At 48.1% G+C, this 26,735-nt stretch overlaps 1 protein-coding gene across 2 annotated transcripts in view; it reads right to left on the bottom strand.

Moving 5' to 3' along the window:
- Nucleotides 1–21,892, bottom strand: part of nrp1a (neuropilin 1a) — a 53,368-nt gene extending 31,476 nt beyond the window's left edge. For both annotated transcript variants that reach the window (XM_034560773.1, XM_034560774.1), the window contains exons 1-3: nucleotides 21,189–21,892; nucleotides 19,688–19,862; nucleotides 3,697–3,878 (exon numbers count right to left, since the gene is read on the bottom strand). In XM_034560773.1, the coding sequence (XP_034416664.1) occupies nucleotides 3,697–3,878; nucleotides 19,688–19,862; nucleotides 21,189–21,255 (424 nt within the window). In that variant the 5' untranslated portion in view covers nucleotides 21,256–21,892. The remainder of the gene's footprint in view (nucleotides 1–3,696; nucleotides 3,879–19,687; nucleotides 19,863–21,188) is intronic.
- Nucleotides 21,893–26,735: the final 4,843 nt, after the last annotated feature.

Here is a 26,735-nt window from a genome sequence, read left to right as displayed (position 1 = left end):
GTGTTAAATGTGACAGCCTCTTGCTATTTTCATTTTTTAATCTGTCTCTCTCTCTCTCTCTTGCTTTTCCTCTTTCTTTTCCCCCCATCTATCCATCTCTGCGGGTTATTAGAGGCCGAAGCCAAAGGGGTTGAAGCTGTTGTTCTTGGAGCGCTAAGTAAATCACCACTGTTTATGTTCCATGTTGCTCTCCGGCTGATGATTAGCCCAGACCACAACCCTCCTCCACCCTTCTTAGCTCCCCTCCCCTCCGTCCTCATGCCGCGTGGACAGAGGGGTTAAAGGATCGGTGGACAATTAACTCTTTCAACACTAAATCAAACATTAACCTGAAGATTGCGGAGCGAACGTCACTGTGAGAGATGGAAAGGGAGGTTTACGGGTTTACCGTTACACACACCCCGAGGCACTGAATTACTGACATGCTGTTTAGCACTGACTGTGCCTGTGACGTTGCTGCTTGACACAGTGCTGATTGCTGATGGGGGGGGGGGGGCTCCCCTTAAAGAGATTTGTTGTCTTAGGTTTCCATGAGGGCTGTGTGTGTGTGTGTCTGTGTGTATGTGTGATGACAGTACATCTCCATGCCAGATGTGACCTATGCCATCAGGGTGTGCCGTGCATGAAAGCAGAGCGTGCCCCCTATCGGGCCCCACCCAACACACACACACACACACACACACCATGAGTGTTTTCACAGGTGCGGGCTGCGGAGTAAAAGCGCCCGCATCACAGTGACATGATAAACAGGGCCTGCGAGTGAAAAGATGGGGCTTTTAAGCATTATGTGGGCCTCAGTCCAATCGACTTAGTCATCCTGCTGAGTAATCGGGATGAGCCTGTCTGTGGGTGTGTGTGTGTGCGTGTGTGTGTGGGAGGGAGGGCCGTCAGTGGCTCTATCTCCTTGCCCACTTCAATGGGCCCTCGGCCAGCATTGATGTGGCTTTAAGCTAACGCAGAGTCGTTAAGGGAAAACATATGTTGTGCATGTGTACTTAAGAGGACGGATCATTCCAGAAACACTCAGATGACGGGATCCTCTGCAAAAGCGCCAGGATCTTGGTGGAGGGCAACCCCCTGCCTCATCTCAGTTTACTCTGCTGATTTTTCATCATACATCAAGTCAAGGCATTAGTTTGTTTCAGGCACCATTTCATTAAGTCGAGGTCCTCCGCAGAGACACACACACACAAAACACAAGCTGCTTGCTAATCTTGGATCTCCCTTCAGCCCAGATATTCCTCATCTTCCCCTCTTCTCCATCTCCTCCTCCTCCCCCACCATCCACTACGCTCTTCCCGTCTCCTGCCAGACTTCAGCCAGCGGAGCGCGGCTGCCAATTTGCAGGCTATAAAATAAATTGCCCATGCTAATTAAGATGGTTGGATGGGACTGAGGAGTGGAGCGAGGTAGAGATGGATGCGGAATCGGCCACAGAGAGCCGCAAAACAACCTGCTCTCTTCCAATTAGACACTTTGCAGGCTACTGTTGATGAAAGCTGGGGCTCCGGGGCGCCAGCCTGCTGGAGTGTGTGTGAGAGTGTATTTACATAGTTTACAGTCTAAGTGGGTAAAACCTGCACATGTAAACATGCTGGTATAAGCTGGTTTCCTGAGGGGGAGTACGTGTTTGCATAGGTTTGCTATGCGGGTATGTTTATCTTCCACGTGACCTTTGCTTGCGCGTAACCCCAGATGAAAGGTGGTACCATCCCCGAGCTCGAGTCCCCCTGATCTCGAGTCCCTCCTGTACTGGCGGTGGTGAGCCGCGTGCATTCTTTGCATTTCCCCCTTATTGGCATGCGCGAGCCTCGCGCTCCTCCAGGCGTTATCAGAGCATCTGTGTATCATCATTACCGTTACATGTGTTAGCCAACACAATGTTTTTCCCCACTAACACCCTGCTCGTTGATAAGCTGTGCTAATCAGCTAGCTTTGAATCTCCCTTTCTGCTTGGCTTCACACTCACAAACAGGGCTGTTAATTGATCTCAGAGCCCAGTTTTTTTTGGTGGCAGCCGGAGCCGCAGTAGTCAAAACACGGAGTAAACTCAAAGCATAACGAGGGGCCTTGATCCACCATAGGGAGCCACGGCACACCCATGGCGCTCTTCTCCACGGGGGGATGCCGCTAGGTGCAAAACACGCAGATGAAAAGCCCTGATTCCCCTTTGGATCCCATAAGCAAAGATCCTCATCGAGGTCCAACTCTCCAGTCCTGACTATATCTTCTATCTACACTAACATCTGCTTGTATTGCTCGATATGTACACGTGCTCATATCTCAGTGCGCTATGAGTGTGCTCAGCAGTTCCCCTGTCGCCACTGGGTCTCGAACACGCCTCGTTTATAATCAGCGCTGGCTAATAGATGAGACTGGGAAACACCAAGCTAATCATGGGATGAATGTGGTAGATTTAGTGGGTCTGTCGAGGGGGAAAGAGGGAGTGTGCGGCGATGAGCTTGTGCATGTTGATGGGTGGAGTGCCGCTTTTGATCCCGTAAACGGAGCCGCACTCTGCCAGCTGCCCTGCCGTGCAAACCCAGAGACACAAACACAAGCACAAGCTGGCCCGGATTAAAAAGGGAGGAGGGACCTCACGGGGACATTCATCATGTCTCCGAGGTCACGGGGAGGGCCGTCCCATTGACTGCCCCTAAGGTTGATTAACGAAAGTGGAGTCTGTAGCACCTGTCTGCCGGCAAGTCACTCTCCAGATATGTGCTGTCTTCCTCCTTCTCCTTCCAGTCCAAACAAAGGGCGGCAGCCACCCACAGGAAATCCTGCCTTCTGGGGTGCTGTGTTCTGATAAGATAGACATCCCCTGAGGATATCTGTGGTTTGTCACACATGATTCCAGACTAAGATGACTTATTTTTAGGTGGGAACCTCCAACTGGCTGGATACCAGTGCAGTGAAAGCACTTCCTCAACCCAGTTTAGTAGCGTGAATTCACTTTCTCCACAAGCAGCTAGCCGGTGGTTATAATGGCATGCTCATACCCTTGCCGTGGATTGCCATCTGACGGTAAACCAACACCTGAAAAAACATTTGTTGAATCAATGCTCAGCAAATTATGCCCTTGCTTATTGTACAATCATTCACACCAGATAAAAACTGCTACAATTATGGAACATATGGGACTATGATTCATTGGCTTTGAATGGAGCATATTGCCTTCCATATTGCGAGTGCATAATTTGATGCTCTGGTGCCTTGACGCAAACACAAACAAACCATAAAAATAGACGGAGAGGCTCTTTCTTGCCCCATTATCGGAAGTATTCCGACATAATACTTTTCATAATGTGTCATACGCCGTATACGTGACAGCTTCAGCGAAGACAAATCTGATTGAAATTACTTGTGATGTAGAGCTTGCTAGAAGGTTTTCCAAGAACTCAATGGCTATTTAAAGAGGTCAGGTTGTTCAATTTAAAGTTATAATTAGTTATGAAACAGACTCAATTTAATATTGAACCCTGTTTATGACCTACTTAAAGACCCTGCTGCAGTAAAATGAGAGGTTCTCTATAGGGACCCTGGTGCTCGGAAACACTACCACTTTTGTCCACAGGGACTGCCAGAAACCACACAAAATAAAAGTTCCCTATCGCTTTAAACATCTTCAGGAATATGCAACATATGGGGTAATATTTCAAATAGATGGGACAAAGTGAAGCTGCAGCCACCCACCTGTCTTGAAGATCTCATAGCGGATGGAGAAACCTGCCCCGTGCGTCTCATAGTCAGACACGAACTTGATGAAAAGCTGGTTTCCGGAGGAGACGACCGGAGAGGGAGCGATCTTCCCGCAGTACTTCCCCACAAGCTGACCGCTCTCGTCCACGCCGTCTCGCACCTCCACGTAGTCGTACCTGAGCAAGACGAGAGAGAGGGAAGCAGTGTCGGTCACAGCGTGCTTCAGAAAAAACTGTTTCATTTAGTTCTGTTCTTGCTCTCCTTATAGATTTATTGGAAATCACTTCATCACGGGCAGGTCTGAAGACACACACACACACACCCACACACACACACACACAAACACACGTTTCGTAGATTGACACTCAGAGGACCAACATAAACACAGAGCAACACAGCATATTGTGCAGGTAATGTAGTGGAAACAAAACACAGTGCACTAATGAGGTATCAGGTTAAAACTCATAGAACAGGTGGGCAGGTTATGCTTTAATTATATCAACCCAGCAAAAGCACACACACACACACACACTCTGCAGAGGTTTGGTTCTCCCAGCTGCACTGAGGTCAGTTTTATGTAACTGCTTTGACTACTGAACTTCAGCTGAACAGTTATCTATATCTCCTGTTTAACCGCTACATAACGCTGACGGTGTGTGTGATCCTCGTACGAGAGATTATATCTTGGCCTTTGGCTTATGCTGGTGTTATAGAAAGAGCAGGTGTTAAAGCTGTTAAACACACACGCACACGCAGACTCACACGCGCACACACAAAATCGCTCACATTCAAATGGAATTTCCGACCCACGGCTATGGAAGGGAGCAGCCGCCTAATTGAGTCGGCGCAGAGTTTGGGAGCAGAAGAGGAAAACAGCTTTGAAATACGATTGGAAAGAGGAGCCGTGATACACACATACACGCACACACACACACACACACACACACACGTACACACGGAATCTGGCATGCGAAACTAAAGCTGGTAGAGAGTGACTGGCCGACGCGGGTGGTCTAAATAGCCCCCGGTTATCAGTGTGTGTGTTTTCAGGCACTTGTTAAATGCACTTGAGTGGTGGTTTTAACTCTACTGCCTGTGTGTGTGTGTGTGTGTGTGTGTGCGTGTGTGTGAGTTTGCATGATGGTTCAGATGACTTTTCCGTGCAGTGTTATGACTGTGAACAACGGGGCGAGCGGTGCTGCAAAAAAGCAGATTTCAGGTTTGAGTTTCCACAGTTCCTAATTGCCCGTAACGCACCAAGTTTTTCAGTGCTGCGGGCCACTTATTGAATATATTCCTGCCCGAACCCTCCCCCGCTGACCCCCTATGACGATGGTCCATCTTCATCAGGACACCACGTGAATAGAAAATGCAATTCTGATGTATATGTATAACGTGCAGCAGGTGAACACACACACTCTCTCTGTCTCCTCCTCCCTTGTGCCTTCCGGGCAAAGGGGCCTATTTTCATAGTCGTACTCGATTCCTAAATTACTGTCAAAACATCACGTCTCCTTAGCGATTCTGAATTCACTTAATGTGCCGGATTTCACACAAAAAGGCGATTTACAATTTGAATGATGGCTCGGGGGGGGCTAGTATCCAGTGGACTTGTATCCACACGCATGCACCTTTTTTTTAATCACAAAAATGGCTTCCAAAAATCAAGTCACCAGAGGCGATTTGTGGTAATAGGGCTATCTCCAGGTTCAAAACAAAAAAAAGAGTCCGCTATAGAGAGAGAGAGAGAGAGAGAGAGAGAGAGAGAGAGAGAGAGAGAATGTAACTAAATGAAGAGCTGGAAAGAAGTGGCACTCCTTGAAACTAGGCCCCCTGAGGAGGTCCGGTGGATGGATGACTTCACACATCCTTCTGCTCTAATGTAGTGATCTGCGGTGATACGGAGCTGTCACCATGCATCAATCTCTTCTTCTTCTTCTTCTTCTTCTTCTTTGCCGGGCCACCAGTGACTTGGCTCACACAAGCACCACTTCACTTTGTTTCACCTAATTTATCAGCTAAGTAAAAAAAGATGAATATATATATATAAAATAATAGTTTCCCCCGCTCGCTTTGCGCTAAATGGACACTCATTATTTTGTTTAATGGTATTGCAGGGATCGGGTTTCATTCTGTTATGTCATCGTCTAGTTTAGTCACCAAAGCAAATGTTTACGATGCAAACATTCAAAATGAATGTTTCAAGTTGACGTATACATTTTTGCAATGAAAGTAGCTTTCTCTACATTATTATTACTATCTTTTTTAAATGTATTTGTGCTACCAATTTCTCTGCTTGGAGGTCCTCACCTCTTTTAACTCATCTCCTGATTCCTCTCTTGTCTCCTCTCCTCGCCCGTCTTTTGGTTCCCAGCTCACAACGGAGAGCATCAATCTTTCTGTGGCCCTGCTGTGTTCTATCAGCAGACTTATAATTCACCTCAGAGCCTCTGTTCCTGCCCCCGCCCCCACCCTCACCCCTGTGCTCCACCCAGCAACTGCCAAAAGCTTAGTGTTGCCAGACGCCTAAAAAATTGATGCCGAGATGCATCATTGAGATGAAGAAGGAGAGAAAAGCATTCCGCAGTACAGCCGAAGTGTGCGGTTTGGTTGTTTGTGTGTACGAATGCACGACGCATGTGCAGACTGTGTGCGTACACGCAGAGCACTGTGCATATTGCGTCCATTGTAGCGTATTTCCTATGCATATGGATGGAAGCCAGGCAACCAATGATTTAATTTTGCCTGTCCTCACAGACTCCCTGTCAGCCATGCAGACAAGAAGAATACTCTTAGTTTTGTTTTTATTTTCTACTCCTCGCACCTCCGGAAAAGCTGTTTATTGCGTATTTTGTTTTCACCCCGACGTGCCTTCATCAGCTCGGATGGCCCTCGTAAAGGCAGCCCAGCGGGAGACAGGATGCAGATGGAGGAGAGAATACGCCCCGGGGGGTTTCCTCGCTGTGCGAGGCGAGAAAGAAAGGGACCTCCTTCTCCAAAATGTCTCTATTGGTGCCTAAATGACTGGTGTGTCATCCAGAACTCCGGTGGTTCTGCGCCAGTGGGCCTGCGCGCCTCGTCGTGCTAACACAGATCCATCCAGACCCTCGTCATCTGGAAGACATTACGGCGAACGTGGGGGCAGTTCGACGGCGCCGAAAAAAAATGCTCTCCTGTTGCCAGCTGTGTTAAGTGAACCTCTAATCCATCTAAATACCTGTGGGGACTCACTTCTGGGGTTGAGCGTCCTCAGGGACGACGGGACACTTAACATCCTCTATTGAGGATCTTAAAAGAAGCACACGGCCTACTTTTAAGCCCCCTACGGTCCCACAGTTTGGGGGTCTTCCTGACCTCCCAATTTAAACTTAGATTCCTCCTATTGGGGGCCTGCATGGGTGATACTTGACGTCATATCACTCCTGTTGTGGTTGCTTTTATTCCCCATGACAGCACAATCCAGTTGAGCCATGCCCCTATTTATCGGTCTAGCCTGCTTTGGGTCTGGTTGGGCCACAACACACGCACACACACACATATACACGCACACACACACACACACACACACGCACACATACATACACACACACACACACACACACACACACACACACACACACACACACACACACACACACAGACACAGTGAGCTGACTACTACAGTGCTAATAGTGAAAAGCGTTTGCCAATACAGTGGGGAAATTAAAGGGAAAAAAATAAAAGGGGTAGGCGGGGGAGGAGGGAGAGGGAGGGGGGGGGGAATGTAATTCTCAACGACCTTCGCTTCACCGACTCAAATGTATTAGCCTGCCTTCCTTCTTCAGGCACAGAGAGAAAGCAATCCGCCAGTGTCAAACGAGAACATTAGCCCTCCTTGCGAAGCCAAAGAGAAGGCGACAAACCAACGGCCTAACAATATAACAGTTATATTGCCCGAAGCTTTCCCATGGAAACAATCTGTCCTCCCTCTATAAATGTCTGCTTGATATGGTTCTATAAAAGCAATACAATCTGAGGCAATGGAATAACACTATGACAGACTGTATGAGCCTCATACAATTGGTGGGATTTCTTAATCAGACCATTTATAAGCTCAAGCATGCTGTGGAAAGCCCCGGAACAAGAGCTCTTTCTCTGCCATCACCCCTATCTGGTCGAGCTGCGTGTAGAAGAAATGCCGCGTGTGCTTTTCTCTGTCGTTTCTCTTTGGCCGGCCGGCGCACTGCAACTTGCTATTGCGTGAAAACATGCCAGCGACCGCATGTCAAAACATCTCCGGGTAACACAAGTGGAAAGTCCAAAACAACAGACTCGGGATAGCTTCTGTGAGGCCCGGGGGGAACTTAGCAGGCAAAAGGACTTTGTTGTCAGCTGTCAGAAAACTCCGGAGAGCTCCCGTGTTAACGAGTCTCGGCGAACAAACTGTCACTCGGGGCTGTGGAAAAACATCATTAACGCTCGTACAAGGGGGGCACGAGACAAGCTGATCCCCGGCTTACTTTTTCCAAGCCTGGAGGGGACATACCTCTCTGAAATAAAATGGTCTCCCTTTCTTTACTTTGCCTCCCAATCCGCCTCCCTCGTGCATGTGACATTCATTAACCCGCACTAGAATAACAGGTGCGCTCTTTCCCGTAATGACCATTGACCTGATGCAGCTCACCGGGGCAGACAGGGAAGCACGGAAAGAAAACCGGGGCAGCAAACCGAGTCCACGTCTTCATGATCTCGGCTGAAAACATTAATTGACTCGCTAACATTAAGATCTTTATTGAAGGTCAGGAATGCGTCGTTAGAACAGAAGCTTTATCATGAAGCAGGGAAAGAAATGCAATAAAAATCCGCAGCTATCACCCGCTCCACTGATGTGTCTCCACTCCTGAATGTGCAGAAAATTATAGCGGTAGTCGAAGGCCTCGGAGCGGGTGCAACCCGCCCAGTGGGACAAACCACCAACCAATCAGAGCTGATGGGTTTAGAAGTGGTTCCTTGTCGGCGAGGGGAGAAGGACATGATTGCTTTGCTCGCCGCCACGCTGCCACATGGACGGATGGAAAATAAACATTTTTTAAAAAAAAGGATGAATGAAAAGATGGAGGTCCCCCGCCGCAGACGACCCAGCTGCAGCCCCTCCGACCGGCCTCTTTGGGTGTCGGCCTCACGCGGTTTACACCCCGCTCGCCGCTCGTATTTTTAGATGCCGCGTGGCTGCTTGTGATTCTGCGGCGGCCTCGGCCACACGTCGGTGAAGCGTATTCGCTTTTCCGAACAGCAATTATCATTAGCATTGATGGACTTAGCGTGCCTCCATCCATTAGCTTTCCTAATTACACTGCCAAGAGATCTGCTGTCGCCAACAATCAAATTAATGAATTTGGCTATTTAGACTCAATTATTGCATCTCCCCCCCACCCCGCCCCTTTGCAACATGCACAATAATCCTTTATTCTGAGATATGAGCACAGACTGACAGGGGGAGGATTCTGCCCCAAGAGGGGGGGATCCTTTCTGCTCTGCACAGAGCAGGCTCACACTGAGCTGGATGTAGATGCAGACAGAAGAGGAGGCGGGGGAAGCTAAAAACAAGCAGGGGATATAAAGCTGACCACAAAAGCTCCCACTGTTAGCAGGCTGACTAAATTGCCCGTGCTCACCTCACATGTAAGGCCCGCTGCCCTTTGACCCCTGCCAATGCCGAAGTATGTTCAGCTGACTTGCTTTCTACTCCCATGGGCGACCGCGACATGCCTGCAGGGCCAAAGCCCGGCTGTGCATATTTCCAGCCATCCTGTTATGCTCACTTTGGCCTCCTTCCCTCATTAAAATTGCGAAGCATGACAAATGGGTCACAATAACGCGATGATAGATATGTGAGGCAGTTTAAACAAAAGACGCAGTCAATTTTAGTCATCTGTCTTGTATGGCCTAACGCTGCGGATTTAAAGATACACTCATCAAAGTTATTATCAATGTAAGTATGTCATACATTTCATAAATGGGTTGACTCTTTTTTGTTGTGATGCATCATGATCCCGACTATAAGAGGACAAAGTTCACCACATTGTACAGTTGAGATAGGCTTCTTGTTTGTACTTCTGCAAAGATTTGAAACAATTTGAACATAACACAATGAGCGGCTGATTAGATCTCAAATCTAATAAAAAAATATGAATAAGTTGTATATGTAATATTCCTAAAAAAAAAGAGATACAAAAATTATTTTAAAAGTGAATTTTATGGTAAATAATAGCTGCAGTTGTGATCAGGGTTGAGACTTCTTTTTAATTAGAAAAACTGCCCTTAGCTAAATGCAAATACACATTTAGCACTTTCTCCCCCGCTAAGTGAGCTTCGGAAATGAAATTGCTTAGCATATACAGCAGCGCTCCGTATGCGTGCAGATATGAATATTCACAAAGTGAATGTATGCTTTTGTGGATGAATCCCTTTGGGTACATTTCTAAGAAACACTTTGGCAGTGGCATTATTATACAGGCATTGTGACTGAGAGCTATTATGCGATATGTCTGTTATACACTCAATCCTGAGAAGGTTCAACACGTTAACATAACTCTGTGATATGTTTTACAAAGGGCCAAAAGAGAAAGGCAAATTGGCATAAAAGTTTAAAAAATACAAGAAGGGAAAGAACGGCCAAAAGATAGAAGGGATGAAAAGTCCTGTGTGTTTCCTTAGAGAGGGGGGAGAGAACGGGAAGAGGGGGTGGGGGGCACTTCAGCCCATTTCTGGGACCATTACAGAAGGGAATGGCTCCCATTTGTCCCACCTTGACATTTGAGAGGATCTCTTCTTGCACGGGAGAGAGGGGCAGGCAGAGGTGAGTGGAGAGAGAGTCCTCCACAGGCACGAGGCGTTACAACTATGAGAAGTCATGGGTAAAAATAACCAGGCGCTGGGAGTCAGGGGCCGGCGCGCGCCCAGCAGGGGCACCGCCTCCGCACTGTTTTAAACACACCGTCACTGCTCTGCTCCGGTCCCCGACGAGACTCGGTGGCATAGATACACCGTGCAGGGAATATTGGGATGCTTCATATCAACCCTGAAGCAGGGGGCCAAATATGGGCTTGGAACCCACTACAACCATCACTCAGCTTACTATCATTCTAGAGTATCATGATTAACTCTGTGTGAACCAAAGACAGCCACCTCGAGAAGAAAAGAAAAATCCAGAATGCTCAATTCAAGCAAAAAACAGGCGTACATTTTTGTTACAAAAAAAAAAAAAACAGAAGATTGGTGCCTCTGTTAAGTCGCCTCACTATCACTTGGACGAACTGTGACTTTCTGATCGGAAAACTCATAGCATAATCAAAAGGGTTATTTTAGGTATGTGCCAACAAAAATTCAGGGTCAGACTAGATATCCTGTTCATGACGACATGGTATAGGAATCACTCGATCTCCCGGCATGACTATGTAACGAGAAGAAACATCAGGAAACGTGGAGATAATCGTCCATGACCTTGAGCTAAGTGACCCACTGAACTTAACAATGGACTAATCCTAGCAGAGTGAACGCTACATAACTTGTTATGCGCTGATGAGAAAAGAAAAGAGAAGGAGAAAAAAAACAGAAACAATATGCCCTCCTACGAAATGGAGCGCCGTATGCAAAGGCAATCATCTATCTGTTCCTGATGCTGCGAGAAGCAAGCGGCGATCCCCACTGAGTAACGAGCTGTGTGTGTGTGTGTGTGTGTGTGTGTGTGTGTGTGTGAGTGTGAGTGTGAGTGTGTGTGCGTGTGTGTGTGTGTGTGTGTGTGGTTGTGTGCGCGTGCGAGGGACACGACGCGCTCAAAGAAGGCAAGAGGAGCTGAGGAGGCGAGGGAAAGGAGGAGGGGAGTCGCCGCCTTGGTCAACTAGAGATAAAGCCTTTGGGTGGCGTTCAAAACTCTCTCGCCTCTCCACAATGGGCAGGAAGGGAGAAAAGAGTGGTGTGGCGTCGGTGGGATGGTGGTGGTGTTGGGTTTAAAGGAAACGGACTGGCCAGATGAGCGGTTGATAGAGCGACGGAACCGAAACAAAGGAGAGAAGTAGTGCAAATAGCTGATAGAGGCAGCTGGCAAACAGGTGCCAACACGAATCCAGCAAAAGGTTCAGAGGCGTGAAGCATGCTCAGCAACAGCTAGGAAAGCTCGGGGGCAATGGTGGTAATAACTGCACTGGGAATTATTCAATTAAACGCCCCCATCCGTCCCCCGTAGCGTTCTCCCTCCCTCTTTCTTTTCTTTTGTCCTCCCTGCAGTCTGGGGAGGCGGAGGAGGAATGAGGGGGTTGGAGAGCAGTCTGGGCTGGGTGCTCCGTGACCCGGTCATGTGGCTGGATGCGGAGCGTGAACAAGCCTCTCTTTCAGGGGGAAAGAGAGGCTTGTCCGCTTGTATGTATACAAACAGCCGTCTGACCTTCAACCGCACAATAACCTTGAGACAAGACAAGCTATTTGTATTTCTTAACAGGAAGAGGAAAAAGGATGTTGATGGAAATAAATAAGGCGGGGGGGGGGGGGGGACTTTTTTACTTTTTCTCCAACTGACACACATTTGTTATAGCATGGACTGATGTTTTGGGCGGTTTCCTTTGAATGCGGATCGGCCCTTGGACACAATATCTAGCATCTATAACCACGTCCTTCATTTCCTTCTGACGGCTGTATTGTTCTCGCTGCGTGCAAAGAACTCAGATTTTCCAATGATGCAACACTTGGAAAGCCAAATAAGCCGTGTTTCGAGGGCCTCGCGCCAAGCGGTGCACCTCTACCGTGGAGCCGCAGAATGCTCGGCATTAGTGGGCCGATCCAAGTGCTGATGGCCAGCCAGCCCTTGCCAGCATTTGGAGGGCAAGGTGACTCTTTCCTTTACTGGCCCTACAATCAAACTGTCCTGCCAACTTGGACGCAGTTTGGGTATCCTTTCAACTCTGATTTCTGCTGAAATGCACTGGGGGATTGTGTAAGTGCATGGCTCATCCCCAGTATAGGCAGGAGTCATCCTGGAACAGCGTGGGGTACAGGTTTCTAATAACTCTTTCAGCACCACCCTACTGTGATAATGCCACAGAAGGTTGCTGTAAGGGCTGAATATAGAGACTTCTTTTTCACAATTACTGCCGACGAACAAAAGAAATGAAGCCGTGAGAAAACGAAAAAGAAAGAAAAGGCAAAGTGCCGGCTGCTACAAAAAAGAAAGACCACAGCTAATGTTGCCAATTTGGTGAGGAGAGATCAAGCAAAGAGCAAACAAAGCGAGGGCTTGTGAGTGGCTCTAACTCAATCAGAGAGCGGCGGGGTACCACCCCATCAATCACTGTCTGCTTGCCGTCCCGGCCCGAATCACGGCCAGCTGAGTGGTGGAGAAACACCAGCGAGCCGACCCGCTGTGCGCGAACACAGTGACCGAAAATGACCCCGGGGATCTGGGTCTGAGACAGGAGGGCCATTGGCTTCACTTCCTAGACCGACCGACCCTCTTACCCGCTGCAAACAAACTTTGCTTCGCCAAGAGCCCCTCTGGGGATTAGCTTGATTGAATAAAGGACCCTGTGGTTGCCCCCCCCCTCCAACCTGCCACCCCTTGTGGATCTGTAAGCACTGTGGCGTTGCGGCAACAAACGTGGGACCACGGCCACATCAATCAAACTCATGAGCCTCATTCAAGGTTAGACCACTCAACGCAACATGTACGACAAGCCTGGACACGCCGTATTAAAGCGCCCAGACCTCCCTCTCCCTTTTCTCTTTCTGGGATGGGCGGGTCAGTAAGACATTGGGAGCTACAGTTTCAAAGCAATCCCCCCCACCCCACCCCACCCCCGGCTACTGCTTTGCTACTCATGAACTCAAATTATTCCTCATTCATTCACTCTCCTTATCCCTTCTTGTTGTTTTTTCATGCGGGGCCCTTATAAATTGGGAAATCAGCATTTAATGGAAAGGAAAGAAGGCGCGAGACGAAAACCTGTTGCTAATTCTATTATATGAGGCGGAGATTGGGGGGGGGGGGGGGGGGGGGGCTTATTGCCAACTGTCCTTTGGAACAGAAACGCATAATTTAATCATTGTTTAATGCTTTTTTATCGGCGCTGGAGGGAAAAATTAGTATGAATTTTCTTACAGTCAATAATAGATGCGTGTCCAGATAGAGAGCTGAGATTACCAAAATGTGGTCCTCTAATACCAAGAGTCTCCATAAGGCTCCTTTTCTAGCAATCTGTTTTGGATTTTGAAAAAAGAAAAAAGAAGAAGTAAAAGAGCATACGGCTGACATCTCTAAGCCACGTGGGCCGCGGGTCCATTCCACAAGAAACTTCCATATAGGGAAGCTTGTGTTGGTTCGGGGCTGGAAAGGAAAATACACAGAGAGAGAGAGAGAAGAAGAAGAAGAAGAAAAAACTGAATTCACCAGCCGTGTGCCAGAAACAGCTTAGGGACACTCAATCTCTGGCAAACCCGAGCTGCTAACTCCCACGTCGAGATGAAAAACAAAACAGGCAGACACGTGAGACCGTATGATGCTTTTGTGCCGCCGCAGATAAATGCGACCCAGGCTTGAAATCCAGCCGGTTATTTATGAGCACTGGCCTTGTCGCGTCTCTCTCTCTCTCTCTCTCTCTCTCTCTCTGTTCCTCACCCTCCTTCGTCCCTCCGTTTCTTACTCCTCGGCTGTGAAGTGGACCCCCCCACCCTCCCGCTGCGAGGCAGAGTGGCTCGCCTCCCGGTTGTGGTCAGGTTGTGCATGAATCAAAGTGGTGACAGAGCAGCGGGGAGGACGGCAGATGCCACGGACAGAAAGCTTTTCAATCAGGATGCCCTTCCAAGCCTCGGCCAAGGTGAAACACTTCACCGGCCAATGAAAAAAAAGGAAGAAGAAGAAGAAAGAAAAAATAGACCCTCAACCCCACGGTCACACACGAACACTCACATGTATTGCATGCATGTGCACAGACCTACTTTTATCCTGCTCATTAGCCAGGGAGTAACCCTTGGTGTTTAAAAGAGATGGAGACGAGGAGTGAAGGTCAACTGCTCTCCCGGTGCGACATCTCTGTCCGCCGTCCCGTCTCTCCGGCCCACTGGTTAGCTCACAAAGTGAGCCCTTAATGTTCCTCTGCAGTTCTCGTGGGCCCTCACCTCATCCACGGTTAACTTTGTGCAGGGTCGCAAATTGAGAAGGATGTGCTGTAAACAGACGTTTAAGTCGCGCCGTCCTCGTCTACGGAAGTTTCACCACACTGACAAAATTAGGGTTCGGTGTAATTGCCGTGAAGTGCAAACAAGACATATTCAAAGTGGGTTGCTCTTTTGAAACTCTGCCGATAAGCCGGTCTTTGGAAAGGCGCACTGTCATTTGAGGTGCGATTTGATTTCCATTGTTATGAACCCTGGGACTCCATTGCCAGGGAAGATAGCAGGTGCACAATTTCAGCTGCTTTCGTAGTTAAAAGAAGCGGCGTCTCGACGCCCTCTTCATTTCTTTTTTCCGATGTGCCTGTTTTGCGGCGGCGCTTTGAACCCCACCAGCATGGCTCCGTCCCTGACGCGCACGTGAAAAGACGCGCACTGTCCACAACATAAATAAATGTCACCTATATGGTCTATAAGTATCTCCAACAATCCATGTCACTCCCAAAGGCCTGGGAGGTCACAGCACTTCCCTTCTTTAAAAGCCTCTCGCACCACACGCCCTGTTGCGTTAGTGCCTTGTGTATTTTTCTACCATGACAACGTCGGATAAAAGGTTACACAGCCCACTTCTCCTTATTTGCTCGTGGTTGCTGGTGAAAGAGGAGTCATGGAGGGGGAAGCTGTCAGATCCTCACTCCCCAGCTGTGAAGCTCCACCGCTCCCTATCATAGAGCTGCTATTCAGGTATCTGGGGGCGGGCGGGGCAAAAGGGGAATTAGGGAAATTGGCCGGGTGGCTGTCTTCCCTAAAGGCCCTTCTGTCCTCCACTCTCACTTCCTAGAAACAGGTGGCACTCTTTGTCGGGCACCGCGGCCATGTGAGTGGAGTTAGTGGGATTCCACATGACAAAGACAGAGCCAACTATAGATCCAGGGAAAAGGGTCACCCCCCCCCCCCCCCACCCCCCCACACTCCATGGAGCTCCATCATCTCTGGAGTCTGGGCCTGGGTCAGGAATGCCAGGAGGGGCAGGATGTCTATTGTAGAGGGGTACACAGCGGAGAATGTTTGCCTTCCCAGCAGGCCCAGCAGCTCCACGGGGGCAGCTCAGCGGGGTGTCCCAGCGAGAGGGGCATTGGGACGGAGAAAGGAGTGGACTACAATTAAAAAGAAGAGGAAGAGAGCGCTTTCCCAAGCTTTGAGTTACAGGCACCTGAAGGCAGGGGGGCTCTCGCGGGCTTTTGAAGAACACACACACACACACACACACACACACACACACACAAAGGGAGGCATTCCTCAAAATATCTCCGCCGCCTCGTACCACCCTGCCATCCATCTCATCTGAACCCTCCCCTCTCCGTCTACTGCTGCACGCTACTGTCACCCTGGAATTTTCTGCGAGGTCCGGAAAAACACCAACCAGACAGAGAGGAAAGCAAAGGAACGAGGGTGCACCGAGAAAGAGGAGACGGCGTGTCTGTTTTTGAACCCCCTCTCCTCCAAAAAACAAACAGCGAAGCTCTGACTGCGAGGGAAGAAGCCTCTGTTTTTTTTTACTGGTTGGGTCAGCAGATCTGATGCTATCAATGATTCATAATGTTGTCAGGGGTGCATCACAAATATAGGGAATGTTGGTTCTCCTCCTCGAGTCAGCAGGAGATGGAGAGCCTGCAGGTCGGGACGGGAGAGTCAGCAGGTCCTGGAAACTTTATCAGATATCTAAAAAGAAAATCTAAATTGGACCGTAAGAACTAGAGTCTTAAAAATGTGATAAACAACCCATCCCATCTGCCTTTACGTGAAAGCTGTCTCAAATGAAATCCACTGAAACCTCTCGTGTTTCCTCCACAGTCAGCCTTATCAGATCGCAGTCAAGCGAGAGGGAGCGGAGCGAAAGCAGTATCTGTTTACTTCCGTTATTTTTCCAACTTGAGCTTTTTGCTCGCTCGTAACAACACTTTTTTTTTCCCTGAACGAAATGGACTCCAAATATTTGCCCTCGATGCGGGCGGCGCAGAACGTCATCAGCTGTGGGGGCCGACCCTCTCGAAAAGCCCCCTCTACAGCGGTGCGTGAAAGGTAAACACGCTCTGCATTCAGAATCGCAGGCCTCACTTACGTCTCCTTATCTCGGTGATGAAGTGCTTTCCTCCCCCTCAGCTCTCAGGATACAGGCCTCTGCACTTCCCCAAACAAACCTGTCCGGGTGGAGCACACACGTGCAACAACATCCCCACCCCCCTCCCTGCCACCCCCAGGCCCAGCCAGGCTCCACTCAGTAAAGAGGCTGTTTTTTCCCCTTTTTTACAAGCACCACTTTGAGTGCTTCTTGTTTGGTTTGCAGATAACAGCCATGTTGGGGAACATGTGTTGCATGTGTGTTCCATTTGCCCACTAATTAGATTGCAAGGCAGTGCACTGAAGCATGCTTTGTGGCCCCCGCCGCCTCGGCCCACTCTGCCAGTCCATCAGATAAGGAAGCCATTCTCATCAGTTTCCATTTATGTAAGGGCTGATTTGGTGAGTGGTGCTGCGACATGGAGTCTGATGGGTCCGACACAAATCACACCCAACTACTGTCCGCGGACACATGAGTAACTATTCCCCCATTTCGTAATCCAGTTACTTATGACATGCCTTGTCAGCGATTAGCACAGCAGCCCACTCTCATGTTACACCGTGCCGTAATTCAAAATTAAAGAGGTAAAAAAAATGGAAAAGGAAAATGGATTTCACGTCATGGCCTGTCTTTGCCGGCTAAAGCCAGAGGGAAGCGGCACGAGGCGGCATCCATTGAAGTGGAACTAAAGCCCTATGAAAACCACCGCATTAGAAACATAAAAAATGAAACGGCACGTCGAGGTAAAAATACGAAGAAAATAGGCTGTGGCTCAGGTCGACCCACATGAATCAGTGACTAAGTTTCACGGCCGTCTGCCGGCGTATTTGGTTTGCGGTTCCTCGGGACGAGCGGTTTGTAGCCTCCTGGCCACACTTTTGATGTAATGACCGGGGCAGACAGCGAGAGAGAGAGAGAGAGAGAGAGACGCTCACGGACTCAGACAAAGTCACGGCACAAACTTTGTCCGCTAGAACTAACTTGACTGGCGAGATTCAGAGCTAATTTGTAATTGATACATGGATGGATCGCTGAACTCGAAGCCCCCCCCCATCCCCCCCTCCTTTCAATTTGGTAAAAAAAGCAGCCTTTGTTGAGCCTGCAGGGGCTTAAATTCTTTTTACTGCGTGTGTTTAGAAACAGGAAATTCATTCCTGACTAATTTGATTAGCATTGTTTCTGCTCACACACCCCTCCCTCCTCCTGTGACTTCCTTTCTCTCTTTCTCGCTCGCTCTCTCGTTCTAACTTGAGGATGTTGGACAGTTTAATAGTCCCTGTGGTGCTGAAATCGGACCCAAAAAGAAGTGACAAAGAGCATCCCGCTTTTTAAAAAGACGGGCCCCATTCGGCCTGCCGTAAATCTCTGACAGCAGTAAAGAAAGGTTAAAGTGGGATTGAGATCCCGGATTAAAAAATTAAAAAATATATATATACATGACACACACACACACACACACCCTGAGACATATATGGGGAGGGGGGCACACTGAGGGAGCACAAAAGAAACGTAGGGTCCAGGTTTTTTGGGTGGAGCAGTGATACAGTAACAGGATCCAGCAAAGCCCTGTACTCTCCGGAGCCCTGCAGCGTAAACAAACAGCTGAGACAGAGAAGGGCAGAGGCACACACACACACACACACACACACACACACAGACACGCACACACACGCACACACACACACATACACACCCACAGAGAGAGACAGGCAATCAGAGGGAGGCGGTTTGCCCAGGCAAGGCTCACCTCGGGCAGCCACACTGAAACAGGCTCATCACATTACTGTCTGTCTCCCGTTTCATCGGCTTAAACTATCTATCTGACAACAGGTTGGCAGCTTAGCTCTTTGTTGGATGCGACAGCTCGCGGCTCGCAAGTCAAATAAGGATCAGTAACTAACTGTCACTGAGGGATTCACCTTAAAAAAAAGGAGGGGTGGGGGCAAGTTTTAACAGAGTGACTGCCTGATTAAATTGGCTGAGTTGTGTGTCTTTTGCTTTTGGAAGTTCTCACTTGTTTTTGAGGGCAGTAATGGCATTTTACAAGCAAATGTAAAAGTAAATGGCTCATTAAGATGGACATTCTTCTTCTTCTTCTTCTCACAGTGCATAAAGTAACCACGGGCAATGGCCCCCGGTGAACCCGATTGCCTTCTGCAGAAGCACGGCAATTCAAATCAATATGACACATCGGTGACTTCACTCCACGAGGCCATTCCAAAACCAAGTGCAGGGAGAGGGGGCATTCCTTTCTGTCCTGTGGTGGCGGAGCAGGGTCGCAGTGGCACGGTGTCAGTGAGCCTGCCGACACTAGATGGCGCAGTTTCATGCACAATATGCATGAGGGAACTGTCTCACTCACACACACGCACACACAGGAGCGCCCCACACGCATATGAAAGGCAAAACCCATGTATACTTGCTATGAGAAATGAATGTTTGTTTGTATGAACAGCTTCTACTCCGCCTCTCACGGTGCAGCGTGAGCTTCCCAGACAGATTAATTTCACTAATAATGTTATTTTATTCGGCCATTTTTCCAAAACAAAGATAAAAATGCAGAATATTTTCTCTCCATCGTCTTTATTCCGGACTAGCTGTAAATCAGATGTGGGGCACTCGGAGACAACAACAAAAATGTTTTTGATAAATTAGTTGTTTTTTGGGGGAGGGCAAACGCACATCTGTTCTCCATTGAAAATGTCGCGGTGTAGGCCTACTTACTTGCACTCCCGGTCCTCCAGATCGAAATGCGGATTGAAGTTGATGAGGATCCGCTGGTGAGGACCAGGCGCCGATATCACCCACACGCATCGCTGAGAAGGGGGATAGGCCAGGGGGTATCCGGGCGAGGTGAGGTAGTTGGCCGTTGAGATTCGGATGTTGCCTCCACATTTATCTGCCGAGTTGAGCGAAAAAAAAGAGTTCTTTAACCCCTCATATTTCATACATTATTTATTATAGCTCCATTATAGCAGTTTATTATTGGACTACACCAAAAAATGTGTGCCTCCCTTAAGCCGGGACACTGTCAAAGAAACTCATTAACAGGAGCCAATATCTATCTATCTATCTATCTATCTATCTATCTATCTATCTATCTATCTATCTATCTATCTATCTATCTATCTATCTATCTATCTATCTATCTATCTATCTATCTCTTTTACGTAGTTTAATAGGTCAAGACATACGAAAGTTAAAGACTTAAACGTGGACAAAATGTATATGTATGTTAGTATTTAGTATTATTATTAATAATACTATTACTATTGCTTATGAAGAGTTATTATGAAGCAGTCTGGCTGTGGGTGGCACACTGAGATGAAGGAACAGGTCCTCACATTACAATAAGAAAAGGAGCAGCTCTGGGTGGATGAATGCAAATAAAAAGTGTGAATGAAGAAGCCAAAAGTCAAACGGATTCAGTCTGTTCCTCTGAACGACGAGTTCCACCATTAAAGGGAATTATACTTTGTTTTTTCCAGAGGGCCGCGACTCACATTTATCTGCATTCGCGCGCGTTTTCATCATTTTAACATGAAAGCTTCCGACATCTGCTGCTGTAATACGCACCTACACACACACACACACACGCACACACACACACATACGCGCGCGTGTTCCTCCTTGATAATGAATTAAATCGGAATAAAATGAGATGAAATGAAAGCACGAAGTAGAAACGAATCTGCTGCTGCTAGAATAGAACAAGGGGAAGTTGTGTAAGCCCAGGATTTGAGCTGACTTTTTGAACTTCACTAAAACGTGTTAACCGACGGCGGGCCCCACACAACCGGAATCAACCGTGCTCTCAAGAGAAGCTCCCGGTAGATCACACGCATCACAAGAGGCTGCAATTGGGTGAATACAAATAAAAAACAATATTTTGGGGCACCATGAAAGATTAAAAAAATTAAAAAAATAACATGGGAATATTGGAGGGTACATCATAATCAAAATGTATAAAATAAAGAGGAAACAATGATAGGGCCACGGTGATCTCTAGCGACAATTAAGCAATAATACTGAAGTCTCTGTTGAAATATATAATAACAGGGATTTCCCCGAGGTGTGGGCGGAATGGCCAGGTGAGAGCCTTGCGAGTTTGCCAAAAGATCAGCGGAGATCAGAGCAGGCTAATCTTTTAGGGAAATATTGGGATTACTAGCTTTGCAGGGTACACAAACGCTGTATTCATAGAGATGTCAAATATCACACTTACCGTTTTTGAAAGCCTTGACCGCCAGAAGGATTCCCATGAACAGGATCAAGACTAATCCACAATGCATCCTTGTTTCCTCACCCAAAACATAAAATTACGCATACAAAAAAGGTCAAAATTCCGTAAAGAAACTCCTCCGGTAGGTTCTTCGAGCGAGTATTCTTCTCTCCACTCGACAAAATAAAGCGGGAGGGTCTCTCTCTCTCTTGTTTCCTTCTTATTTTTAACAAAGTTAGAAGTGTCGGGGCTCAGGTCGCTGGTATCCTGTCATTCAGCTCCTGTTTCCTCTCGCCTGTGCCGGCTGCGCTCCTCTCTCCAGCGCCCACCGTGCCATATCCTCCCCGAAGAAGCCCAAAGATGTGGAAGAAGACAATGACCCAGTCAGCGTGTTGGTTGTGGCGTTCTTACTCCGTCAAACGATGCCCGGGCAGGAGGTAATCCTTGGCTGTGGGAGGGAAAAGAGACAGGCGGAGGTGTGAGCAGGTTCGGGAGGAATGCGCGCTTGCATGCGGCGGGCCGTGCGCTCTGGACATTCCCCGGGTCCGTCTGTGCGCGTCTGCTGCCGATACAAACACGGCTATATAAAAACGCACGGATACACCCCTTCACCCAAAATTGTGACCACTTCTGCTTCTATAGGCTCAGAGTGAGGATGATTGGCCTGATGACAAATAGCCGACCGATGTGGGTACAGCCTTGTGTCCTTATATGTAAGCGGAGACGCGCACTGAGTCACAGAGTACCAGCGGTCGGTTAAGTGACATGACTCTCTCTCTCTCTCCCTCTCTCTCTCTTTTACTCACTCTCTCTGTCCACCTCCCCTCCCCTCTCTCCTTTCTTACTAAAAGAAGCTATCATTAACGGTGAGACGGAGCACCGGAGCACGACTCCCATGTACGAAAACACATTATTTGGGGGTTTCGCCATGTGCCGAGCCGAATGGGATATTTATCGAACACATGCCACCATACCACACATCACGAACCACGAAGTTGAACAATCATAAACGCGGATTACAATGAATAGGGGTGTTTCTTTGGGGTTTCCTCCTCCGCTTCTATCTGGGACTGAACATTTTATGTCACACACTGAACTCCCTAATCTACGGAAGTTCTCTTTTGTGTCTCCCAATCCATCTGCCACCTTAAACATCCCCCCAGCTTGGATTGAAGCATATCTGCACCGCAGCGCTTGTAATAGGCCCAGTTTTTTGTTTTACACAGTAGCTAAATAATAGAAAGTCTCTCCCCCCCCCCCCCCCCCGACCCCCACACACACCTCTTAGACCTTGTGGGTTTCTTTTATGCACCGGCAGCTATCCAGATGCGCCGATTGTCTGCCTCACAACAGTGACACCATTAAACTGGCACTCTGATATTTAGTGGAAATCAATTAAAGCGTAAATTAAAGTAGCCTCGAGTCATTTACTAAAGGCTGCCCTTACTGGGTCACTCTGTGCACACACACACACGCCCCCCCCCCCCCCCCCCCCCCCACACACACACACACACACACGCACGCACACACACACAGGAACGGAGCAGCAAAACCTCGACTTGGAACAGGTACAGTCAAAATCCAGCATAAACAAAACGCATGGCAATACTCGATTATTAAAAAAAATATTTAAAAAAAGTTTGAATATACATGTTGTAATCTGAATATTGTATAACCAAAAATAAACAAGGAACAATAGCGAGATCATATGAGATCAACTCTGTCGAATTGTTGGTGTCATCGGGAAAGTGGTGTGCAATCTCTCATCACACCCACGCTCCCTCACGCAGCGGTATTTATTTAAGTCAAATAAAAACAGCTGCATTCACCTGCGTCTTGAGGAGCCGCACAGCCGCAGGCGTCCAGCCCTCCTCTCTCCACTTCCAACATGCGTGGAGGAGCAGAGTCCGACAGGCTCCCTCCGATTCTGTTCAAATGACCCCAGATCTTCTCCGGAGACGCACAAAAGCAAGGTATCCCCCCTCCCCCCGTTTTTTTGTTGTGCACCGGGGGAGAACCACAGCGCAGTCCAGCTCGGTCCCGGGTCCCCACCGCGCAAAGACGCACCGCCGATAGCCGGCCACTCGCTCTCCTCTCCGCGTACAGACTAGTCTCCTTCCCGGCGCTGAGCTCTCCGGGTCTCTCCCCTCGTTTCTCCCCCTTTCATTCGGCGCTGTCACAAGTGAAATCCGGCCAGTGTGAGGGTAAAAATAAGCAGTCCCCCAAAAATATCAGAGGGAAGGGAAAAAACAATAACAATAATAGATGAAAGGAAAAGTCCTGGTTGATCTGTTGCACGTTTTTTTCTTCCACTCCGTCCGTCTCTCTGCGCGCCACCGCTCTCCGCTCCTCCGCTGATGCAAATGCAGAGAAGATTTTGAGTCCATGCCAGGGCAACACGCCCCTTTACGAGGGATGAGTGCGCGCACGCGTGGTTGTCTGCGTGCGTGCGTGCGTGCGTGCGTGTGTGTGTGGATGAGGTGTCTCTGCAATCGAGATGCAGATTTCACCCAGCTGCCTCTCTCTCTCTTCCCGGCCGCCTTCAGCTTCTATTGGCCGCCTCAGAAAGTCCCGTTAGACAGAAGATGCACTAACCCGATGGCGTTAGTAAGAACATGAGTAAACGAGTCATCTACGGTGGTACCTGCCTTTGCTGTGTCTGCATGTTTTAGAGTGGATTTATTTATTCACTTTTACTGCAGGGGTTTTAGACATGGTTTTATTCATGGTTTTATTGAATTGGTTTAAGAACGTACAGTTTCTAAAGCACGTATATATATTTTAAAGCACACTCTGGAATCAGTAACGCATTCACTACTCCAGTGCACCTGTCTGTATACGATTCCCTTAAGGTAAGGAGGACATTAGAATATGATCTATGGCTGAGGCCTTTTCGCACCTCATGCCACGCCCACCTCGTGCCACACCCCCTTGGGCTATGATTTGGGTTTGGGTTAAGGGGACAAAATAGTCCAGTCTGAGCTGGGGTGAGGTGTGAGGTGCTACAGGCAATGTGGTGCATCTGAGGGGCCGTGACACGTGGGCGGAGGACCAGTGGTCCATCCCCTCCTCTTTTTGATTAGACCTTTACTCTTTTGCTCCTTATTGTGCAGGACTTCATTTTTAGCTTCCTGTTTTAACTGTTTCTACAGATACGTTGTTATGGTGTAGCAGGCCAGGTCTCCGGTGCTGAACTTTGATTTTAGCTTCCTGTGTAATTAGCATTTACACATAGTCGTTTTATTGTATATTGGAGTATAAATAAATTCCTTATTTTGCCATCACAGTAAATCTGTAACTCCCTGGGAGTATTGTAGGATTACTGAAATGATATCAAAGGTACTGTTGAACTCGATACAAACTCCAGGTTCCTATACTGTATATCAGGAACATCAGAGGTACTGTATGGGCTGGTGCCCGGTTTTGTGGGAGTCTATAGGGGCCCATGAGACCCACTGAGTGTGCACTGTTGTTTCCGTGAACAAAGAAGCTGTTCTCTGTTGGTGTATGGTCAATCTGTCTGTCTGTCTGTCTGTCTGTCTGTTTGTCTGCCTGCTTGTCTGCCTGCCTGTCTGCCTGCCTGTCTGTCTGTCTGTCTGTCTGTCTGTCGCACACTGCAGCCTGAACCTTGAATGACAGCATGTCATGTTGACCACAATCTCCTCACGAGGTGTTCATGAACGATTAAAACACGAGCGATGAAATGAAAAGAGGAACTGTTGAATGAACACGAGAAATAGGACAAAAAACACAAAAATAGGACCAACAATGGAAAGAAAGCCTCTTTTGGGTCACGAGTCCCATGCAAGGTTTGAATAATGAAGGTCCCTCTAAATGAGTGCACTCACAAACCCTCATTAGAAAACTCCTTTTTGAGACAATGCCATAATATGTTTACAACTACTTTAAAAACTATACGGCTCATTTGAATTAACAGTGGAGAGAGCAACTCTTCAGATAAAGAAAAAAAGAAAAGAAAAGCCATTCATATTTTTTCTCTCATTGTGCAAACCTCCAGAAAGGGGAAGTGAATGTAAAAGTGCCCCGACCCTGCTTCTCTAACCACCGTCAACGGGCCTCAAGGGTTCAGAAGCCTGGCACACGCTGCTGCTGCTGCTGCTGCTGCTGCTGCTGCTGCTGCTGCTGCTGCTGCTGCTGCTGCTGCTGGACCTCTCTGCTGTTTTAGCTCAATTGACTGCAATAACTGGAGGTTTCCAGCTGCAGGTCTCTAGCTGCTTAGGAGCCTTCTGCCCTGTAGGGGGCATCAGAGCTGGTGAGCAGCTCGGAGAGAGAGAGACACCCTCTGCTCCTCACCTGCTCATCTTACTGTAATGCCTTTGAGATTGCACACCTGTTTTTGTTGTTGTTGTTATGTGTTTTTATTTTGCAGACTCAATCATTGTATTCAGCGCATACTTGAGTCAGACTTCTCATGGGTCTACATGCCTTCCACGCACTGTGTGTGTGTGTGTGTTATAATCTGCTTGTTTTAAGAAGTGAACCATTGTGTTGAGCGCTGCTGTCAATTCAGGAGGCTGACGTGCTTCGATGTGCCCCTGTTGAAAAGTTTTTGTGACACAAAAGAGCAGGATAAGCCTACAATCCCTGCACATGATTATTTTATTAGAGAGAGAGAGTGAGAGAGGGGGGATGACAGAGGATCAAGTGGCTTTATTCCTGTCCCAGCCTCAGTAATTCTCTGTTTTGCTGATAACACAGATGTTAAAACGGTGCCGGGCATCTCTATCAAAGGCAGCACTAACTAGCCTTTCGTGTCTCCGGGATAACACAGGAACAATGGCTGAGAGTCATTTCACAAGGGTGCCTGCCAGCGCCGTATCTAAAATGAGGGCTGGGGGGTGCGGGAACAATAAAAGAGCCATTTAAAGGATTTGCTTCTTCGCGTACTGTATATCCGCACTAATCTTTAGTACAGCCCCGATGAATAATTAGCTCCGGTACAAAAGCAGACATTTTATGGCTCCTGTGAGCACTGGACTTGATTTCATTAGCCTGGTCTTTATTCACCGAAGTGCAGCGAGGCGCAGTGAAGTGTGCAGGTCCAAATCATTTGGCAACGAAGTCAGTGCGAGTGTTCCGTCCTCAAATTTCTTCTCAAGTCGTCTGCCAAGAATTCGGCTGTTTTGATTTAGGGGTCACAGGCAGGTGACAAAAGAAAATGAATGATATGAGTCCACGCTGTACACAAGGGCTCACTGAATGGTTGGATGAGTGTCGGACATGCTCCCATACACCTCCTCCCCAACCTGCCGACCCTTCCTTTCACTTTGCTACACACAGGGCATATTTCTTCCTGCTCTGGCACTGGACATATAGATCATAAGGTGCAGAGTTGTCCAACATGGAGTTGTTCTCATCACGACCTTTGGTCTATCGGTACGATACATCTCTGATCCACCGGTAAGATTTAATGAGACATTTTGGCATCTCTGAAATACTCCTCTCCAAGGGTTTGTTGTGTAGTCCGATTGAATCGTCGAACACTGCTTCGGATTTCCCCATCGGTTCTTTGGAACCAATGGGATCTGA

Source organism: Cyclopterus lumpus, chromosome 20 (assembly GCF_009769545.1).
Source record: "Cyclopterus lumpus isolate fCycLum1 chromosome 20, fCycLum1.pri, whole genome shotgun sequence".
Taxonomy (NCBI): domain Eukaryota; kingdom Metazoa; phylum Chordata; class Actinopteri; order Perciformes; family Cyclopteridae; genus Cyclopterus; species Cyclopterus lumpus.
This window is presented reverse-complemented; position numbering and strand designations above follow the sequence as displayed.